The sequence below is a fragment of the Tachysurus fulvidraco genome, chromosome 1, assembly GCF_022655615.1.
Source record: "Tachysurus fulvidraco isolate hzauxx_2018 chromosome 1, HZAU_PFXX_2.0, whole genome shotgun sequence".
Classification (NCBI taxonomy): domain Eukaryota; kingdom Metazoa; phylum Chordata; class Actinopteri; order Siluriformes; family Bagridae; genus Tachysurus; species Tachysurus fulvidraco.
Window position 1 is genome coordinate 48,539,710 of NC_062518.1, and position 22,972 is coordinate 48,562,681.

The 22,972-nt window shown below is 41.7% G+C and overlaps 1 protein-coding gene across 4 annotated transcripts in view; it reads right to left on the minus strand.

Moving 5' to 3' along the window:
- Positions 1-3,638: 3,638 nt before the first annotated feature.
- Positions 3,639-22,972, minus strand: part of LOC113635008 — a 29,598-nt gene continuing 10,264 nt past the window's right edge. The window contains exons 1-8 of one of the 4 annotated variants that reach the window (XM_047822201.1): positions 18,023-18,723; positions 14,953-15,581; positions 9,479-14,802; positions 9,165-9,384; positions 4,995-5,194; positions 4,595-4,849; positions 4,397-4,503; positions 3,639-4,071 (exon numbers count right to left, since the gene is read on the minus strand). In XM_047822201.1, coding sequence (XP_047678157.1) covers positions 3,797-4,071; positions 4,397-4,503; positions 4,595-4,849; positions 4,995-5,194; positions 9,165-9,384; positions 9,479-14,802; positions 14,953-15,581; positions 18,023-18,050 — 7,038 coding nt within the window. In that variant the 5' untranslated portion in view covers positions 18,051-18,723 and the 3' untranslated portion in view covers positions 3,639-3,796. Of the gene's footprint in view, positions 4,072-4,396; positions 4,504-4,594; positions 4,850-4,994; positions 5,195-8,317; positions 9,076-9,164; positions 9,385-9,478; positions 14,803-14,952; positions 15,582-18,022; positions 18,724-22,972 lie in introns of those variants that run through there. The other 3 variants (XM_027134233.2, XM_047822262.1, XM_047822306.1) reach the window with 3 other exon arrangements.

The window sequence follows — 22,972 nt, forward strand, 5'->3', positions numbered from 1 at the left end:
GAAGAAGAGTTGTAAGAATCACACCAGTTGGTAGCTCAACTTGGAGCAGATAATGTGAGGTTGCTGCATGAACAGGGTAAATTTGCTCCAGTTAGTCTTTATGAAAGTGAAAGTGAAAGTGACGTGACATATGGCTAAGTACGGTGACCCATACTCAGAATTCGTTCTCTGCATTTGACCCATCCAAAGTGCACACACACGCAGCAGTGAACACACACACACCGTGAACACACACCCGGAGCAGTGGGCAGCCATTTTTATGCTGCGGCGCCCGGGGAGCAGTTGTTGGGTTCGGTGCCTTGCTCAAGTGCGCCTCAGTCGTGGCCGGCCCGAGACTCAAACCCACAACCTTAGGGTTACGAGTCAGACTCTCTAATCATTAGGCCATGACTTGCCCAAATGTGGGCCTTTCTAGTGAAATTCCATCTCTAGTTATTAAGATGCCTAGTTAAGAGATGAGTTGCATGAGCTAAGGCAGATCAAAATTGCAGTAGGTACAGTTTAATCAACTTGCCCAAAGTGTCGCCCTTGCACCCCGCCTGCTTGTTAAGGGCCTGTTATTTGCAGAAGGTGTCAGAAGCCTGGTCATTTTGCTGTGAGAGAGCATGTTCTGCTTTTAGAAAAATAGCTCCCACCCTACTGAAGTACCACAGCTTGGGTGGGGGGAGGTTGGCTCCGATATTAATGTCTCTTCTGATTCTGTTCCAAAACCTTATGTCAACCTGTCCACATATCAATGTTTTTATTGGTTTTGTGTTGGTCTCGTGTTTGGCGGACACTGATTCGATGGTGTCCACGATTAGTTGTTTTCTACAGCATTTTGAAGCATGAGGTCATGAGCATCTTCAGTCCTGTTCATGGTTGCAGCTTCTAGCCTTGCAGCCTTTTTATACCTTATAGCGGGTACATGGAGAGTTTGGCAAAAAAGTATTTAGTCAGCCACCAATTGTGCAAGATCTGACACTTAAAAAGATGAGAGAGGCTTGTAATTTCCATCATATGTACACTTCAACTATGAGAGACAAAATGAGAAAAAGAAATCCAGAAAATCACATTGTCTGTGTGATTTTTAAAGAATTTATTTGCAAATTATGGTGAAAAATAAGTATTTGTTCAATAGCAAAACTTCATCTCAATACTTTGTTATATAACCTTTGTTGGCAATGACAGAGGTCAAACGTTTTCTGTAAGTCTCCACAAGGTTTTTACACACTTGCTGGTAGTTTGGCCCATTCTACCGTGCAGATCTCCTCTAGAGCAGTGATGTTTTGGGGCTGTTGCTGGGCAACATCGAATTTCAACTCCCTCCAAAGATTGTCTATGGGGTTGAGGACCTTGAAATGCTTCTTACAAAGCCACTCCTTCATTGCCCAGGCGGTGTGCTTGGGATCGTTGTCATGCTGAAAGACCCAGCCACGTTTCATCTTCAATGCCCTTGCTGAGTTTTTCACTTAAAATCTCACGATACATGGCCCCATTCATTCTTTCCTTTACACGGATCAGTCATCCTGGTCCCTTTTCAGAAAAACAGCCCCAAAGATGTTTCCACCCCAAGCTTCACAGTAGGTATGGTGTTCTTTGTATGCAACTCAGCATTTTTTCTCCTCCAAACACCACAATTTGAGCTTTTACCAAAAGGTTCTATTTTGGTTTCATATGACATTCTCCCAATCCTCTTCTGGATCATCCAAATGCTCTCTAGCAAACTTCAGATGGGCCCGGACATGTACTGGCTTAAGCAGAGGGACACATCTGGCACTGCAGGATATGAGTTCCTCGAGGCATACTGTGTTACTGACTGTAGCCTTTGTTACTTTGGTCCCAGCTCTCTGCAGGTCATTCACTATGTCCCCCCGTGTGGTTCTGGGATTTTTGCTCACCGTTCTTGTGATCATTTTGACCCCACGGTGTGAGATCATCTGTGGAGCCCCAGATCGAGGGAGATTATCAGTGGCCTTGTAAGTCTTCCATTTTCTAATATTTGCTCCCACAGTTGATTTCTTCACACCAAGCTGCTTATCTATTGCAGATTCAGTCTTCCCAGCATGGTGCAGGTCTACAATTTTGTTTCTGGTGTCATTTGACAGCTCTTTGGTCTTGGCCATAGTGGATTTTGGAGTCTGGCTGTTTGAGGTTGTGGACAGGTGTCTTTTATACTGATAGCGAGCTCAAACAGGTGCCATTATTACAGGTAACGAGTGGAGGACAGAGGAGCCTTTTAAAGAAGTTGTTACAGGTCTGTAGAAATCTACAGTCAGAAATCTTTCTTTTTTTGTAGGTGACCAATTACTTCTTTTACCGAGGAATTTACCAATTAATTCATTAAAAATCCTACAATGTGGATTCTATTTCTCATAGATGTGTACCTATGATGAAAATTATAGGCCTCTTTTTAAGTGGGAGAACTTGCACAATTGGTGGCTGAGTAAATACTTTTTTTAAATATTGAACTTTTGTGGTAAAATTGTTCCGCTATCTCAAGTGCTGGTGGTCAAAGATCCTCCTGGTCATTGGCCAGCATGGTCCTGAACTTTTTGAATCCCTAGGTGCCATGTGTTCCCAAGCCATCTAGACAGTGGTTGGAACAGATTCATGCAGTGGATCTGTCAGTGTTGTCGGAGAGGGAGCAGGAGCCAGGGCTTTGTCTGCTCATAAAGGTGATTTGGGATGTACCAATTGAGATTCTGCTTTTAGATGATAATCCTGTATGGCAAGGTCATCGTAGATTTCCCCCTTTTGAATATGAGGTTGTGAGAGCAAATATTAATCAGCTGTTGGATATCAAATTCATAAGGGAGAGTAGTAGCCCTTATGCATGCACATTTGTTTTGGTTCAAAAGAAGGACAGTATTTTACGTTTGTGTGTGTGTTCCATCAGCTTAATGCTAAGACCAGAAGGGATACATTTCCCAGTTGTACCAGTGAGAGGAGGTTATGCTAAGGTCAAGGAATGAGAGAGTGTGTGTGTGTGTGTGAGAGAGAGAGAGAGAGAGAGAGAAGAACATGCTCTGTACAGAAAGTATGCAACATTATCAGAAAAGTATTTTATACAATTATTCTCACACACATATACAGGTACATACACACAAACACCTTTGCATCTCTCTCTAGCGAAATTCGCCGATAATGAGTGGAAAACCTTGGGAAAATGGATGTTACAGGTCACTCAAACTCATGATTGGGGGCAAACCAAGCAGCCAGCTGTTTTTTCAGCCCAAAATTGAATGCAAATAGCACACCACAAAATTTGCTGACTGGAGAAAAAAAGAGATGTGGAGATCCGTCCTGATGACAATTCAGACCCCAACTCATGTTGCAAAATTGAAGCAACATGTTGGCGCAAGGCCAGAACTGCAGACTTGACCCTGCCCAAAGTAGAATCTTCAGACATACAATTACTGTACAAAAAGTACCCAAATCGTTGTGGGTGGATGGAAAATATGATGTAGATCTGATTGCCCAGGGAAGCCAGAAGTGGAGATATTGAATGAGACAGTTGAGGAACTTGGGAACATGCTCTTTGAGACTAATAGAGTGTGTGATATGCTAATGAATGCACAGTAAGTGAGAGAAAACAGAGTATTGATTCATAAAACTTTGAATGACTTCATGATGCTCTAATGGAACACAAAAACATATTTTGAAAGCTTGTAGAATGTTTTATTTATTAACATTTATGCAAGAATAAAATATTTATGAAAGAGAAAAGTTAACATTAATGTATTGTCACTACATTTCTTTCCTTAAAGTTTGTTTCTTTTTCAGTCAAACACTGATCTTAACACTGACGTGAACATTACAGCTTATGACGCTGATAATTTGGCCTCATGTGGTCTGTGTTTCTTCTGTTTATGGCTTTATCTTTTATAGCTCCTTTAATTTCTTTATACTCCACTGCAGACATGTCCCAATATCTCTCTTCTTTCACCCACTGCATCAGGCGTTCTGTTTGGTTTTGGTCAATCAGCTTCTTCCTGCTGTATTCACCTACAAGTTTGTCAAAACCGTCCTTGTAATATTTGTGACAGTCAGACAGTCCAGAATTCTTGGTTTCAGTGTTATGTTTTATTCCTGCAATGAGATCAGAACATGAGAATAACTGAGTTTGGGTCAGTGCAGTAGAACTTTAGATTGAATTATATAGTGTTGACCAAATTATAGATTGACGGTAAACTGGGAATTAAAAATATACTAAATCATTGGTGTATATGTTTAATCTTAATGTTCTTATTCCATTAGCATTTTGTATTTTAGCATTTACTAAATATAAACTTTTTAGACTATTTTTTACTATATAGACACTCTTTAAATTTGGCACCTGAGATAAAGGTGGAGTTAAAATGTCAATATCAGAAACACTTAGCTAGCAGGTTTAGGGAACAAAACTTAAAGTTACCGAGACTATTCCGGATGTGCTCTGAACATCTCGGGTGAGCCAGTATGAATGACTGCTTCAACACTTTCTCCATGTCTCCACTTGCTAAGGTGTTTGTCAGCAAATCTCTGGGGAACATAAATGTAAAACATTGTAGTTAATGTTAAGAGCTTCCATTTTACTAGAGAAAGGTTCAGAATGGTTTTATTAAGTTGAGACCTGCTTGCTCTGGCTTCAGAACTGTTGCCGCTGGTCAGGGCACGTCGATGATCCGAGTAGAGCGTGTTCATGCAGAGCTGCTTTTTTCCATTCTGGTCCTCTCTCATGCTCATCACTAAATCATAGGCTGCCTTGTTGTTGTTTTTGAGTGATTTCACCATTTCTGGATTTCTTAGAAGTTTTATTAAACTACTCTTTGGTGGAATGTGGTCTGCTTCAATGACTCCTGTAGTGGGTTTGTCCATGTCCAAAAGGCTGCATGATATTAGAAGAAAGGACGATATTTATCACTGTTATTCTTCTTCTGTAAAGTTTGTTTATACCAGAATCCAGCAGGCTGCCTCAAGTACAATGTTATTAATGTTAAAGTCTAACAAACATTTATAAAGCAATCCTTTACCTCTCATATTCTGCCACTTTTCCCAAGTGGTAAGCATTAATAATTTCCTCTGGAGTCATGTTTTTGATAAAACTTTCAAACTTTTCCTGGTCTCCTTCCCTTATTCCAGCTTCGATTTTAAATTTATTGGAGCTGTTTGTTCTGTTGAACATATTCTGAATCTTCACAGCCTTATGGTATTTGTATGGTTTGGCTACAATCTACACACACACACACACAAAACTGCAAGTTGCACATGCAAAGAAATGTAATAAAGCAGAGATGCCTCCAAAGGTAGGTGGTTTCAATAAAATATTTCACTATAAAAAAGAAACAAAATATAAAATATTAAGTGTAAAAACAATGATTTCTGAGGACTTCAGATAAAGAGTTATTGTTGTTCATCAGGATGGAAAAGGTCACATCATCTCTAAAGAGTTTGGACTCATCCTCATATATATTCTGTAGAAATGGAGAACTTCTACAGAATTATTCTACAAATTAAGACCAATGGTATGTTCACAGTGGTGTTTAACCAACAAAGATCACTCCAAATGTAAGACATAACAGTCTGATGGGTCAGAAAGGAATACAGGGGAAATTCTAAGCAACTAAAACCCTATTTTACTTTGCTAATGTTCATGAGTCTGCCATCAGGTGAAGACTGAACATTCATAATTTGTGGAGTAATGAAAACAAAATAAAACTTTTTGTTTAAAATGAGAAGCATTATTTTTAGAGAAAGGAAAATACTGAATTCCAGCATAAGAACCTTATACTGTCTGTGAAACATGCTGGTGGTAGTATGTCCTGACTTTAATCCAACAGAAATGATGTAGAAGGGCCTGAAGCAGTCAGTTCATGTGAGGACACCCAGTAAAATCCCAGTGTTGAAGCTCTTCTGTACTGAGGAACAGAATAAACTTCTTCTACACTGTTGCTATAAAGTGTAGTGTGAAAGTTTGTAAACCCTTTAGAAACTTCTATATTTCTGCATAAATGTGACCGGAAAAAAAAATTCTACACCACTTGTACAGAACTGATCAAAAGTTGCTGGACACTTAACTTACAGTTATTACTGCACAAGGAGTCACAACAGATACTGAAATAAAGGTTCATAAACTTCTTAATTTCTAAGTAAGGAAGAACTATAATATTGTTGGCTCATTTGATTGATTTGACAGTCAGTTCTAGGACTGGCAGGCTATTATCAAATATTACAACATATATTACTACCACTACACGTCTCTGATCATCACCTGGTATCCTTCACCATCACTCTACCTATCCTACCTAAAACTACCTCTCACCCCCTCGCTCTTACTCACCGCAACTTTCACTCTGTCTCCCCTTCATCTGTAGCTTCTGGCACACTTTCTTCCCTTCCTGATACTGAGTCTTTTTCCTCACTACCCTTAGACACAGCCACAGATACTTTCCTCTCATCTCTTTCCTCAACTATGGACTTCCTCTGCCCTATGTTCACTAAACCCAAGAAAACTTCTTGTTCTGCTCCTTGGCTTTCAGATGTGCTGCGCAACAATCAAAGAGAGCTAAGATCATCAGAGAGAAAGTGGAAGAAATCACAACTTGATGCAGATCTTGATTTTTACAGAACACTTCTTGTCAAGTTCTCCTCAGATGTGACTTCTGCCAAGACTTCCTTCTACAAGCTAAAGCTTGAAGCTTCCTCACATGACCCTCGGAAATTCCACAACATCATCTCTTCTCTGCTCAACCCCCCGGCTCCACCTTCTTCATCCTCCCTGACTGCAGAAGACTTTGCTTCTTTCTACCAGGAGAAGATTGAGGAAATCTGCCGGACCTTCACTTCAGCCACGACTGCACTTACATCTCAGAGTATGCATTCCCCTACACCTTCATTGTCACATTTCTCAACTGTGGCAGCAGAAGAGATTTTACAACTCATCCAGTCCTGCAATCCGACCACCTGCCCATTGGATCCACTCCCTACCACTATGCTCCAGACCATCTCACAAGACCTCTTGCCCTTCATTTCCACTATCGTCAATAGATCCATAGCATCTGGTCAGGTACCAACTACTTTCAAGAGAGCAAGGGTTATTCCCATCCTAAAGAAACCTGCTCTGGATCCATCAGACATCAGTAACTACAGACCGGTATCACTTCTCTCATTTCTTTCAAAAATTCTTGAACGCATTGTCTATAATCAACTGTCTGCCTATCTCTCACAGAACAACCTCCAAGATCCCAAACAGTCTGGCTTTAAAGCAGCTCACTCTACAGAGACAGCCCTTTTGGATGTCTCTGAGAAGCTACATACTGCTTTCAACAGCGTTTGATACGGTCAACCACAAGACTCTCTTATCCTCCCTCAAGAGTCTTGGGATTTGCGGATCAGCTTGGGAATGGTTTGCCTCCTACCTGGAAGGACGCTCATATCAGGTAACATGGAGGGGAGTGACATCTGCTCCACTCAAGCTCTCCACTGGCATCGCACAGGGCTCAGTACTTGGTCCCCTTCTTTTCTCCCTGTATACTCACTCTCTTGGGGAAGTTAGTTCATCACATAGGTTCCCTTACCACTGCTATGCTGATGATACACAACTTATCTTCTCTTTCCCACCCTCAGATGCCACAGCTTCTGACCAGATCTCAGCATGTCTGGCAGAAATTTCGTCATGGATGACTGCTCATCAGTTAAAGCTCAATCCTAGCAAAACTGAACTGATGTTCATCCCAGGTGATTCATCCCCAGGTCATGATCTTGCTATATCCTTGCACAACGATCTGATTTCCCCTTCAGCCACAGCTTGCAACCTTGGGGTAACCATGGACAATCAACTGTCCTTTTCCTCTCATGTTGCTAATGTGACTCGCTCATGTCGGTTTCTTCTCTACAACATTAGAAGGATTCGGCCATTTTTGTCCACACAGACTGCTCAGGTACTTGTTCAGTCTCTTGTCATTTCTAGACTGGATTGCTGCAATGCACTGCTGGCAGGTCTACCTATGAACGCAATCCGTCCTCTGAAAATGATCCAAAATGCATCTGCCCGACTTGTTTTCAACCTGCCAAAGTTCTCGCATACCACCCCGCTGCTGCGATCCCTCCACTGGCTTCCGGTAGCTGCACGCATCAGATTCAAAACACTGATGCTGGCCTACAAAGCCAAAAATGGACCAGCTCCCTCTTACCTCAAAGCCCTCATCATTCCTCGCACTGCACCCCGCAACCTCCGATCTACCAGCACTGCTCGACTGGTTCCACCATCTCTCAGAGTAAGAGGCAAGTATACTACAAGACTCTTCTCTGTTCTGGCACAAAGGTGGTGGAATGAACTTCCCCTACAGGTCCGGACAGCTGAGTCACTGGCTATTTTCAAGCAGCGGTTGAAGACCTACTTATTCAGGAAACACTTCAACTAGCACGTCTTTCCTTATCTTTTGCATTTAAAAAAAAAAACAAAAAAACCTATGACACCTTTTCATTGTATCTTTGAACAAATGTTTTAAACTCATGGTATCTCAAGTATGCAACCTAGTGAACCAGCAATAACGTATTCAATGTTAGAGATTTAAGCACTTATGTACATCGCTCTGGATAAGGGCGTCTGCCAAATGCTGTAAATGTAAATGTATTAGCTTCTAATATTTTGGAAGTTACCAGCCAGCTGACTGAACCCACTACAAAGGGAGCTCCTAAAGAACAGAGAGAGGCAAGCATGCTTTTTGTCCATTACAACAGTGTGTTGCTGTAGACTGAAGTGTTGGACAGATGCCTAGGAACTATTTATGTGGTGTATTGGGAAGAATAGCCTGTGCTGCACACCAACCAGAAGCTCTCATTTAAGGAGAGTAAATTTAGCATAAAACGGAAATATGTCTGATCATCAAGTGTGTGGTCCTCAATGTCTTGTACTGCCTACTGGGGTACACCTTTCACCTCTATTTCAATCACTACTGAATTCAGTGGCTCTACCAAATAAAGGCTACCTATCTGAAACTTTAGCTGGTTAGTTTCCTGGTGGTTTTACGAGCTGGGGGCACAGATGACCATGACAGATTTCCTCTCCCACAAGGGAGGGGGTAGTCACCTGCAGCCCGGAGGCTCCCTGTCCTAAGTCAGGCAGAGGGGATACAGTATGCACCAATGGGAGATATAAACTATTATTTCTGTAATAGTATTGATATGTTATAATCTCTTACCTCCTGACTGACTTTGCTCCTGAGTTCTATGGCTTTTTGTTGTACAACATCATTTGGGTCTTTAGTTGTTGCTTGGATGACAGCATGAAACAGACAGTTCTGATTTGTGGAGTTCACAATTTCCCGAGAGCCATCAGGTCGTATAATATCAATGTGGCCACTGACAGGTGTGTCTATACCCATGGCCCTTTGATGCAGTTTACTCCATGTTCCTCTTGTTCTGTAAGGCACAAAAAACAATTATGCCTACAAGCACACCAAATAAGAAAATAGTTCTTCTGTAGTGTTTTCTGTTCAATAAAGATTGAGCTCACCCTGGAGAAGTTTGAGGTGTTTTTGTCAGCAGAAGTTTGATAGTACCAGCTCCTGGGTCAGTTCCTGGGTAAGTCTCCTCTGTGAGAATTTTTCCTTGATCATCTATGACAGTAAGACAAATTCCTTTTCCAACCAGCAAGTTACTCTTTGTGAGTACATGAAATTCTAAAGCTGTTGCTGGCTTTTGTTCATCAGTTACAGTATTAGCGTAGCACTTGAGCTCATTTATTTCTTCCTCAGACAAAGGCCTTTCCTTGCATTTAGTGGCAGATTTCAGATCATGATGATGCTGCTGATTGACAAAGAAACATTGGGTTTCATGCCTACCCAGTAAATTACCAACTACTTTTCCAGTAACAGAGTTTAATCGTTGAGTAAATGTTTTTGTAAACAAGGAGGTGGCAGACCCAGAAAATCTCTCCACCATTGTTTGGGAAAGAACTTTTGAAATTAAGTCAATAAGATCATCTTTAAGCCTTTTGACATCTTCCAGTTTGTCCCTTCCATCATGGTCATATGTCTCAAATAAAGCTTCTTCATGCAGAGACTTCAAAAATGCAGGAACAAAATTACAGTCAATGGTCTGTTTAGTAGGAATGGAGGAGAACATTTCATAAATGGTAGTGTACATGCTTGCAGCACTCAGAAGTTTCTTGATGCAGGTATAAGGTCGGTGTGCAACATACTCTACTGATTTGTCCCATACTTGTGAGAGTGTGTTAATCACCTGATGTATCTGTTTACAGTTTACCATGAGATCATTTATGACAAGGTTTGTATTGTAAACCGTTTGGTCCATCATTTCCTTCTCTAGGGATTTGCTAATCCTGTAAGAACCAGATTCTTTCTGCAAGGCAGCCTTTGGAATTCCTGAGCTGATGAAATCTGTGAGTGCTCGAACAAACTCTTTATTTTGGTGTAATGTTGAACGTACAGATTTCTTAAAAGTATTTTGAAAACCTTGTTCGAAAGTCTTTTTAATTTTAGGATCGATCCATGTGTTCAAAGCAGTGTTTACTCCTTGAATTGCCAATTCCTGAACAGCATATTTACAGGATTGTTTCAAAATTGGTTTGACTGCATTCCTTGAGAGATTTTTCATACATATTGATGACACCATTGATTTGGTGGATTTACATGCTGAAACAAACATGTTTTTTCCTGATTTAAGGGCATTACATGCAACACTTTTTAGGGATTTGGTGCCATTGAGAATATTACGTGCAGCATTTTTCACAGAGGAGAATGATCTTTTGAGCACACTGAATCCCCCACAGGCCAAAGAGATTCCTATACTTATTGCTTTAGATATCGCCCACGATGCCCAATCAAATGTGCCATTTATCATACCCATGACTCCACTGATCATATCAGACACGCCTTCTGAGATCAAGCCAAGACCAAATGAGGACATGGAACCAGCTGACAGAGTGCACACCAGAACTCCTGCTACAACCTGAAGCACACCGAGAAAACAACAAAGCAGGGCATCAAATGAGAATTTGGGCTTTTGTTTCACCTCAAACACAAGTGCAAGGCCATAATTACGAAAGAGGCCGAGTTCACTAGAAGACACAAAATCCTCCTCATTTGATAAACTATAAAGAGTCAAGTCCACAGTTTTGAAGTCTCCACTGCCTGATCCAAGCATGTCAAGTATTTTTTTGATATTTTGTTTCCATGAGTTAAATATGTTCATCCTTGCCTGCATTTGTATTTGTAAGTTACAGCTGCCACTGTGGTGTGGTTCAAAATCTTGAGTAACAGACAAAGAACAGAAGCTCAATGTTCTGGTTGTTTCAGATATGTAAACATCTAAGGTCTTTTCTGCCTCCTTGAGTAAAGAACATGCCTCACTTTTGTAGCCCTCTTTGGCCAAGTTAATGGTAATGTAGGCCTGATTATACAGTGCAACAGCTCTGTAGTAGTTGTCTGAGTCAGAGGCTTTTTTCCAGTAAGTTTTCGCTCCATAGTCACATTTATTTTTGTTTTGAAGATGCAAGGCAGTTCTTCCTAATGCCTGCTGGATGTGGTCATAAAAGTTTTCACTGTGACCTTGTAAAAGTTTGTCACTTGTGTCCTGCAAGTTCTGGATTAGGTCTTCTTTCAGGTGTGTAAAGTCACTGTGTATGTTAATCTGGTCTGTATGAAGTATCAGCCATATACCCCATGATTCCTTCAAAGCATTCAGTGCTGGGTGATAGTCCATCTTACTCTGAAAAGATTTAAAGTAACGATGGACATCTTTAATTTTCACTTCAAAGAGGTCTATCTTCTCTATTGTACTATAATGCTTGTCAAAGTAACTAAGGAACTGACAAAATGTAGAGAACAGCTCTTCCTTCATTTCAATTTCAGCTAGTTTCTCCTTCTCCATTTCTTTTATTCGATTAACTTCATATTCTTCTCTCAGTTTCCTCATGACTTCAATAGTATGGCCTCGGTAGGCCATGGCCAGACGATCATGGTTCAGTATTACCTGGACCATCCCTGGGGTGCCTTTTCGACCTGTTCGTCCAAACACTTGTTTCTCGACTCTTCGGTTATTGGTGAAGTATGTGAGGAGCACAAAGAGTCCACCGCAGCGGTTAACCTCTTCTGTGACCTTAATGTCTGTCCCACGTCCTCCAAGGTTAGTGGTAATAATGATCCGTCCCTTGCCGAACTCCTGGTTCTCAATGTTGTGGCACTCGCTCATCGTGTACATGGTAACTGAATGTTTAGTTTCTGCTCCAATTTTATCATTGAGCGCATTTGCTGTGTTGACGTCCTCACACACGACTAACACCACCTGTCCTCGTTTAGACACTTTTGAGACTGTGGCACAAATAGTTTGGATCCACTGGTCAGTACCTCCCCTCACTTGTACTGCAGGCAGCTCAGTAACCTTCTGACGTTGATGAGGTGGTATGACACAGCTAACCGTTTTGTAATGTCTTGCCAGGAAACCCTTGTCTGCATCTCCGCCTAGTGTTCCAGAAACACCAAATATCCCTTTCCCCATGAGATATCTTTTAAAGAAATTTGAATTTGACATGTAGTTTGTCACATTTGATAATGGAGATAAAGTTAGTTGATGCTTCATCTCCAGAAATTGTTGTAGTCCATCACCCCATCGTTTTCTTTTCTCCAGCATTCCACTAGCCTGAAAGTCCACTGGGATTATTGCATGGTACATGTGTTGATCATCTTCATCAACATCTAATCCCTGAGCTTTTAGAGATCTCTCAATCATGTACTCTCTGCCTTTGGTCATCTGAATGGCCTTCAGTGCATTCTCAACAAACAGTGGCAGCTGATTTTCCAGGTATTTCTCTAAGAAATAAGGGATTACAAGAGATTCGTTATCTTCTTCTGACCTACATTGTTGAGAGTATTTAATTTTGGATTTCAACTGGCTAACAGTGGCTTCAATGAGCAAATTTTCAGACAGCATCTCACAAGCTTTTCCATTTTCAAGTAGCAGCATGTTGATGTTTTGGTCAGTTTTTGTCTTTTGCTCTCCAAACTGAGTCACTTTTCTTGTTTCTGGCTGATAAACATAACAGTTAAATGCCACCTTGTCCTCCATCCCCATCTCAAGAACATTGAGCAGATCATATTGTTGTTCTATTCCTGTTTTGGCCATGATGGTCTTCCATGCCTCATTTTCAATGTCTCCTTGTTTCTTTTCACCTTCTTCATTAATAGAGACCTGCAAATTTTCAAAATCTTCCTCTGAGTAAAAGCCTAATTCAATGCCTGGCAACAGAATTTCCAGTGGTGAAAATCTATCATTTTTATCTGAACCAATCATTGCTATCAGGGCAGTTGTGTGAAAACTCTGGACTCTTGTTGCCCACATGGTCTCTCCAGTTTCTTCCTCCCCAATTGGTCGACATGCAGATATTATGGCCCAGATGCTTGCTAGGACTTGTTCCAAATGTTGGAGTCCGCTGGACTCATGGGACAGAAATGTTATTTGAACTCCATTATCCAAGGTCATGTAGTCAACCTCATCCACAAGGACCATCTCAAACCTCCTGTCTCCTCGAGTTGTTTTCTTCTCAAACTCTTGTTTCAGTGTATCTGCTGCAAATGTTCCAACAGTACTATACACTACATCTTGTTTGTATGCTTCCTGAGTCATTTCTTCTTGTTTTTCAGATGAGACATCATTCAGCACTGGAGGAACAGCTGATGACGTTACGTTGAACATCTTGTAAAGTTTGCTCCATTCCTCTAAATCACGACGAGCAAGGACCGGAGAGCTCGTCACAATGTCCACCTTCACACCACGCATGGCATGGATCACAGCAAGCATGGCTAATATACAAGATTTCCCTTCACCTGTCCCAATTTCAAGAAGACAACCTGTGTTGGTTTTTGATTTTGGAAGCAGGAAAGCCACCATGGCTGCAATTTGAGTTAATCTGGGAAGATATCCTTCAATGACTTTTTCCTCTTTACCCTTTTGAATAGTGACAGCAGAGCACATTTTTACTGCGAGTGACATTTGCACTAGAACACTTTTGAGAACTTGTCTGTCTGGGTTGGTAAAATCCAGTTCTTTAACCATTTTCTTTACACTCAGAATGTCATTTTTATGGAGATCAGTTCTTTTGTATTTTGGAAGCTCTGTTTCCAGATATACCAGAACATCCTCTAGTATTGTCAGGACATTCTCAGGGTAGTTTGAGTTGCGCATTTCACTTATAATAGTATCAGCATTTTTGTTTCTCTCTGTGTCAACATACCCTTTCAGCCATCTGAAGGGATCAGATTTATCTAAAGCATTGAGGACATTCCCATACTCCAACTTGTAGGTCTGTGCAATGTGAAGTATTGCCTGCACTTGGTCTTTGTCATTCCTGAGAACATAACGCATGAAAGCTGTTATTTCTGCCAGTTTCCATGTGTTGTTGAACGCAATCTGACACAGAATTTCTTTACTCTGTGTAGAAAGTTGCATATCAGTTTGAAGAACGTTCTGTAAAAGATTAAACCCAAGTGATGGATGATCGTCTTGCAACAGTTCGAGCACATCCAAGAGGAAATCCTGATCATGTTTGTGTGTGTGGTCATTTTCATCCTCCTCAAAAACTAACTGCAGTACTGTCTCAAGCACTGTCAGTCTATCATGTAGAGGTAAAGTCTCATAACCAACTGCAGTGTCGAAAGAAAACATGCAGCTACTGGTCAGGTCATGTTTCTTACAGTACTCCACCATTAACTCATTTTGTAGGGTTTTCATCCTGTCTTCTAATGTCTCCTCTGAGTCTTCCTCATCAGTTATTTGATATTCACATAGGAGCTCTGAGAATTTCTTCTCTATTTCTGTAACCTGTATTAAAAAATAATAACATTATGTATAATGTAAATAAGTAACATTATGTTCAGCTGATGCATAACATTTAAAATTTTAGACAATAATATTTAACTAAGAACAAGAAGTTTTTTTTTATTTCTTTTAATGATCATTTAAATCTGTTACCTCATCTATTTCAATTTCAGCCTCCAGAGGCTGTTGCATTATATGAGTTTGGTGATGGAGCTCATGGCCTCTCAGCCTCTGTTTCTGCTTCAGTGTCTTTGTGGCTTGTGAAAGCTTCTTAATTGTAAGCTCACTTTCCCTTCTAATCTGTTCCTCAATTTGCCGTTCACGTTCAAGTTGAGCCTGACGCCTCTGCTCCTCTTCTCGTCTACGCCGCTCCTCTTCTTGTCTACGCCTCTCTTCTTCTTGTATACGCCTCTCCTCTTCTTGTCTACGCCGCGCCTCATCCCGTCTACGCCGCTCCTCTTCTTGTCTACGCCGCTCCTCTTCTTGTCTACGCCGCGCCTCTTCTTGTCTACGTTGTGCCTCATCCCGTCTACGCCGCTCCTCTTCTCGTCTACGCCGCTCCTCTTCTCGTCTACGCTGCGCCTCTTCTCGTCTACGCCGCTCCTCTTCTTTTCTATGCCGCTCCTCTTCTCGTCTACGCTGCTCCTCTTCTTTTCTACGCTGCGCCTCTTCTCGTCTACGCTGCTCCTCTTCTCGTCTACGCCGCTCCTCTTCTCGTCTATGCTGCGCTTCTTCCCGTCTACGTTGCTCTTCTGCCTCTCTGTCATCATCTTCAATTTTCCCTGAAAGTGGTACAACACATTCTTATTAATCAATAATGCTTTGATGCAAGTGTGTGCATTGGTATGGTGGGAGGGAAACCTGAGAAATCCTGCAATTTTGTTTAAAGAGCTGAAGAGCAGAACAGAGAGTATTATCCAGTTAATCACATTTTTACCCTTCCCAAAAAAGTCTATTTCAGGTTTCTTGAGTGGAAACTACATTTGTGTCACGGCGAGGCAAAGGTGAATGAGGATCCAAATGCAGTAAAGAGATTTAATGACCAAAAACAAGAAAACAGGTACACAGACAGGCAGGCAAAACAAGACCGAACACAGAGCTGACAGGAAACAGGAACATTGAAACGACTAGCACCAGGGAAGTGAACAAACATTATATAGGTGACAGGAACCAATGACAAAGCAGAGACAATCAGAGACAAAGACAACACACCTGGAGGAAAGACTGAGTACAATTAGTGTCCAATTTTAACAAATAAGTGGGCAGGGCCAACAATTAACAGCAGGGAATAACAGCAGACAGAAACAAGGAAAACACAGACAGACTCATTACAATTTGATAGTTTAACCTGGGATTGTTAAGAAACAATGTAGGCTCATCAGATGCTTTACTGTTGAACAGCTTTGCAGAGTCTTTGTGGTATGCCAATGAAATCTGCAAGTTTTGTGGAATTGAAGAATCCCAATCAGTATGTGACTAAACACATTTTTATTGTTTGAAGGTACTGCAAGTGTACAGGGTGTATAGGTTGCTACTTCCTCTCTTTAGGAGTGTAGAGAGAGTTGTGCACACATTCTTGGCATTAAGTCATCGTTTTAAAGTGAATATAGTACAGGGTGTGTCAAGACTCAGTCAAGGTTGGCCAAGTTTCCAATCTTGTGGGCTTCAAGTAACACCGTTATTTATGAATGAAAATTATGCACACAGCACCATCTAAACAGCTGAGTTGAACATCAGCAGTTCCCTGTGTGAGCCAGGGATTCATAACAGGCCATAAGGTGAAGCTGTTTTTCGTTTAATCACATTCCCATATATGGGACACTAAATTCTTTTTATTCCAATAAAAAGAGCTATTGGTTTTGAGCGAGAAAATAAAAGTTCTCCCTGAATAAGCCTGCATTTTATTTTTTATTAGTGTTTAATCATATTTTGATCATGAGTGATTGGGCTTCACGTCACGTGTAAGACGCCTGACCAATAAGGAGGCCGCTTTTTGGAACGACATTTAAACATAAGTATAAGATGTCTGCGCCCTTGTTGTCAATATCGAGTAGCAAAGAAGAGGAAATTACGGTCAGACCTCGAACTAAACTCCATAAAAATGATTATATACAATGCTATATGCATCTCACATCCTTAAAGGAAGAAGAAACGATGGATACACACAGAAATAACGTCAAAAGGTGGCTTGGTTTGCACTGTGAGAATCAGACAATAGTAGAAACATCCAAACATTGTCTAGAAATCAAATTTGAAAATGTTCCCAAAGACGCTGCGTTTCACTCCACTTGCTACAGGCGCTTCATACCGCATCCTGAAGTTCAAGATGCTTACAAAGACCAGTCTGTGTCATCGAGTAGTAGTACCTCAACAACTAAATGTCCTAAAAAGAAACTTACTGTAGGTCCAGGACGGCCTGCCAGTAGCTTCCTGCCTTGTGCATAACTTGTAAGAAAATGAAGTACATTACTGTGGCAGGCAAATGACAGAAGGACCATCTTTAACAGGCAGAAACGTTGTCTGCAGGTGGATAAACAAACACACACGTTTTAACTTTGAAGTTTTATGCTGTATGCTTGATACCATGGCTAAATTTAAATTACAATTACATCATTTATTTAATGTTTACATATTTTCATTTTTTGCATACAGCTACAGCCAGAACACTCAATATTGTTTAACGATTGACAGTTTTTACATAATGTTTTTTTATTTACAATCGTGTTTTGTAATATATAATATTATATAATATTTATTTACAGGCTAGTTGTTGAAAGCTGCTGAGATAAAGGAAGACACTAGCTTTCTTGTGCATATTCAAGACAAAGATGGAATCTGGAGGTGCAATACCACAAGTCCTTTTACAGAGAGTACACCAGGTTCGTGACAAAGTCTACTGCAACAGTTAGTGGGACCTCAGAAGAACAGTGAGTTATTATATTGCATTATAAAATGATAATTAAAAATTGTAGTACATTTCAAAGGTAAAACATTGACCATCTGCATAGTCTGTATATTTGTCTGTAAACACAGTTTTGTCTGCACAACTCTTGACACAGTAATTCCAAGATGGCACCGGTGAGGTTGTAACTGCTCCGGTTACACTTCATCTTTTTTGTTTATTTTATATATTTATTTACATAGATACCAGTTTATTTATAAAATATGGTCATCATTAGATACGACAGAGCCACTCATATCTATTGATGTACAATCCACTCACCCTTCGCCTTTGTTAAACATGGACCCATGCTGGCAGAGCAAGATCCTGAAGGGGAACAAAGGATGTGACCTGCACAGGTGTCTGCGAGGGAAACGAGCCGGCATCAGGAACAGGCTGAGGGCATGCGCACACCGCGCTCCCTTACCTAGTATACTTTTACCCAACATCCAGTCTCTGGAAAACAAGCTTGATGACCTCAGGGCAAGGGTAAAGTTCCAGTGGGACATTCGGGACTGAAAACATCTCTGCTTCACCGAGACATGGCTGAACCCAGCGGTACCGGACCATGCCATCCAGCCGGCCGAGTTTTTCTTGGTTTACCACATGGACAGAACACTAGAGTTGGGGAAGTCAAGGGGAGATGGAGTGTATCTGATGGTGAATAACCACTGGTGTGACAGCATGAGCATTGTTCCTTTTTCACGCTCCTGCACACCAAATCTGGAACTACTGGCCATCAAATGTCAGCCCCTCTATCTACCTCGGGAATTCAGCTCGGTCATAGTCGGTACAGTTTATATTCCACCTCAAGCAGACACGGACACGGACATGGACACTGCAGTATGGGACTTACAAGAGACACTAATGCTACAACAAACACAATCTCATTGTGGTGAGAGACTTTACCAGTGTCAACCTCAAACGCATGCTACCGAACTTTCAGCAGCATATCACCTGCCCCACCAGGGGTGAAAGGACACTGGACCACTGCTACACACTATTTAAAAACAGCTACAAAGCACAATCACATCCACCGTTTGGGAAATCGGACCATGCCGCCATCTTCCTCATGACCAATCGGTAGCTACTCTGCAGGACACTCTAGATGACACAGACTGGGACATGTTCAGGCGCAGCTCTGATGACGTCAACATGTTTACAGAAGTGGTTGTAGGATTCATCTGGAAACTAATGGATGATACGGTGCAGAAAACAACCATCAGAAGCTTTCCCAACCAGAAGCTGTGGGTGGAAAAACCATCTGCGATTAGATCCCGCTCCGCTGCCGACAACATGGGGTTCACCACCGGGCACATGGACGAGTACAAGGCTCCGTATTACCGTGTGCGCAGAGCAGTGAATGAAGCAAAGCAGCACTACAGGAGGAAACTAGAGTCAAAGATCCAACATTATGGCTCTAGAAGCCTGTGGCAGGGACTAAGGAACATCACAGACTATAGAACACCAGCTTCTAGAATGGGGAATACGAACGCTTCTCTGGCAGATGAGCTAAACATCTTTTACGCTCACTTCGATGCTGCAGCGAACCACACTAGTGGTGCTAGCGGCACAAACAGTATGCATGCTAAGAGAGCTGGATAGGTAAACATGTTCACCATCTCGGAGCATGACGTGAGGAGGGCATTCAGGAGAGTGAATACCAGGAAGACAGCAGGACCAGACGGCATCACAGGTTGGGTTCTGACCGGTGTTCACTGAGATATTCAACCTCTCACTGAAACAGTCTCTTGTCCCCTCATGTTTCAAACAGTCCACCATTGTTCTTGTCCCAAAGAAACCCCAGCCCGCCTGCCTCAATGAATACCACCCTGTAGTCCTGACCTCAGTAATGATGAAGTGCTTCGAGAGACTGGTCAGAGACTTCATCTTCATCAGACTACCAGAGACACTGAATCCACTACAGTTCTAGTGCCGCCAGAACCGCTCTACTGAGGACACCATTGCTCATGTTCTTCACACTACAATGAGCCACCTGGAATGCAGAAAAGGGAATTAGGCAAAAATTCTGTTTGTGGACCACAGTTCAATGTTTAACACCATAATTCCTTCCATGCCCAACTCTAAGTTGGAGTACCTGGGACTCAGCCTGCCGCTGTGTTAATGGATCTCCACCATCCAGGCAGACAGACCATAAGCCGTGCGGGTGGGCAAACACATCTCATTAGCCATCGCCCTCAGCACTGGAGCTCCCCAGGGTTGTGTTCTGAGCCCCTTGCTGTACTCACTGTACACATATGACTGTGTGGCCACTTCCAACTCCACCACCATCATCGAGTTTGCTGATGACACTGTTGTGGTGAGCCTGATGAGATGGCCTACAAGAGACTAAAAGCCTGGAGAGATGGCACCAGAAGAACAATCTTCTCCTGAATGTCAGCAAGACTAAGAAGTTGATAGTGGACTTCAGCACAAAAGTGGTCATACCAACCACTAAACATCAACGGGACCCCAGTGGAGAGAATGGACAGCTTCCGGTACCTAGGTGTTTACATCACACAGGACCTTTCTTGGTCCTGTCACATCAACACCCTGGTGAAGAAGGCCCGGCAGCGGTTGTGCCATCTGAGACACTTAAAGGTCTTCAAACAACAATCTCAGGTGCTAAAGACTTTCTTCACCTGCACCATTGAGAGCGTCCTGATGGGTAGCATCACTTCCTGGTTCAGGAACAGCACCATGCAGGATAGGTGAGCCCTCCAGCGGGTGGGGTGATCAGCTGATTGCACCATCCACACCGAGCTCCCTGACCTGCAGAACATCTATAGCACATGGTGCCGGACCATGGCCAGGAAAATTGTAAAAGACCTCTGCCATACCAACAATGAAATGCTTCCGCTCCCTGAAAGCAAACACAGAGAGAATGAGCTGAAGCTTCTTCCCGCAGGCCATTCGGAGTTTAAACCAGGAAACACCCAGGATCTTATACTGGACAGCACCCTCCATTTTCACTGTTTTTCTGCACACTTTTTTGCACTTACACTTTAACTCTGGACTGTTACTTTAACACTTAATTTGCAAAGCACAGTGCCACTTTATACACACCATACTGCACATGGACACTTTGAGGACAATCATAAAAATGCATTTATGTATATACTAGGGCTGGGCGATGAATCTATTTTATTGATTAACTCGAATGTGTAGTTTACATCGATTTGTTTGAATGAAAAACATTTTTTTGTGAGTGTTGTAGTATAACTATCAGGACATCAGTGGTGTTTGAGCTGAATTTTGTTACAGTACAGTGTTTTACAGTGAAGTTACAGACTGGAACTTGGAATCTCTCAGGTGTATTTAAATAAATATACAGGAAAAATCGATTTAAATCGTAAATCGATTTTTTTGTTAAAAAAAATCGGGGATTTTTATTTCAGGCCATATCGCCCAGCCCTAGTATATACACTATTTTTCACATATATTTTTATATTTTTATAGTTTTTATATAGCTCATACTTTATTTATCTACCTCCTTTTGCTTTTATTATTTCTTTTTATCCCAAATTTTCCTTTTTTGCTTGAATACCAGACAGTTGTAAAAAGCATTTCGCTACAACACAAAACACACAGAATTGATAACACAGAATCGAGCTGCAGCATATCGCTGGATATTGTCTCAACATGAAAGGGCTGCCATAGCAAGACAATGTGAGGCAATGGCAGGTAAAACTCCTGATATAAGGAAACGTAAAGTCCTTGACAACACACAAATTCATGCTGATGAAAAGGCTGTGGCCAGAATAATTTCCACCCTAGATTTGACACACACCACGATGACATTATGTGTCTTAGCTCTGGGACAGTCGCAACTAAAGAAATCATGAGGGATTGGTTCTTAGCTCTGGAAAAGGGGGAAAATGCTGTCAGAGTGTTTTTGGACCAAAGACTGTTATATATTTGACAGTTGATATATTTGCTCCCATCAAAACACAAAAACTAAAGAACTTTAGTGACCAAGCAAAGACAAAGAAGAAATCAACAGCCGGTAAGGAAGTGATTCTGCGTGCCGACAAGAAGCTACTCTCCAGACTACTCGTCATAGGTGAAAGTAGAAAGATAGAGCTGCGGGAAATTCTGTCCTACTCCTTGGGAACAGTATCATATCCTTTAGCCAGTGCTGATGGTTCACTAAATCAGCTCTTATGGATGTATTGGAAACCAAAGGTGGAGAATGTTTGGTTGACAAAGATCCTGCAGATGGAGCTATTTTCTTCGATGGAATGACGGTCATTCAAGCCATTCGGTCCATACGAAGTACCTTTGGAGAGCTCGCTGAGACCATACTGCAGTACATAGTCAAGCTTGCTCGGAGGCACAAATGTACACGGATAGACTTTGTGATTGACCAGTATCCGGAAATGGGTATTAAAAATCTAGAACGTTGACGTAGAGCTGGTGGTGGTACACAAATGGTGAAAGTTCATGGACAGGATCCGAAGACACAAACACAATGGAAAAAGTTTCTATCAGTTGGAACAAACAAAGAGGCACGGGCCGAATTCTTCTATGTTGTGCGGCAAGATGCTGGTCTTTCCACTGTGGCCAAGGGTAAAAGTTTTAATCTGGACCAGTCTACCTTTGACATACTTTGCAAGTATGTGTGCCACCTCGATGGCCAGCCATCTGCCAAAAATGTGAACGATGCAAGATACAAAGCATTCTGCATGGCATCATCGGCTTTGCCAAAACTATCCATGCCCCCGACAAGTGATGACCTGCACCAACACTGCAAAAGGGCAAACTACCAAGCAGCCATAATGAGACATTCTCTGAAAGGTATAATGTGTGCCCCTTCACACGTTGGCAATGGATGACACCTTAAGGATGGAGAGTTAATGGTGACCTGGATGACTAGAAATCCTGCACCTGAAAGTGTTTCGCAGGTAGTCCACTGCAGTGCAAGCAAGGTAAATGTAAGACTGGAAGATGTTCATGTATGTCTGCAAGACTGTCTTGTACTGATTTTTGTCGGCCCCAAAATTGTGCAAATGTTTCAAAGGAAACAGATGAAATGGGTACATGGGATGATGGCTCTGATGATAGCGATATGGATGATTCTGATGAGTAAAGATGTGCTGTGCATTACCTTGTGCTGATTTTCAGTTGTAATGAAACTATTGTGGAATTGTTCATTTTTGGCATTATACATAATTAAGGGGGGGTGTGGTCGCATTTTAAGTAATTTCAGACAACTTGGGCCAAAGTGTGCTA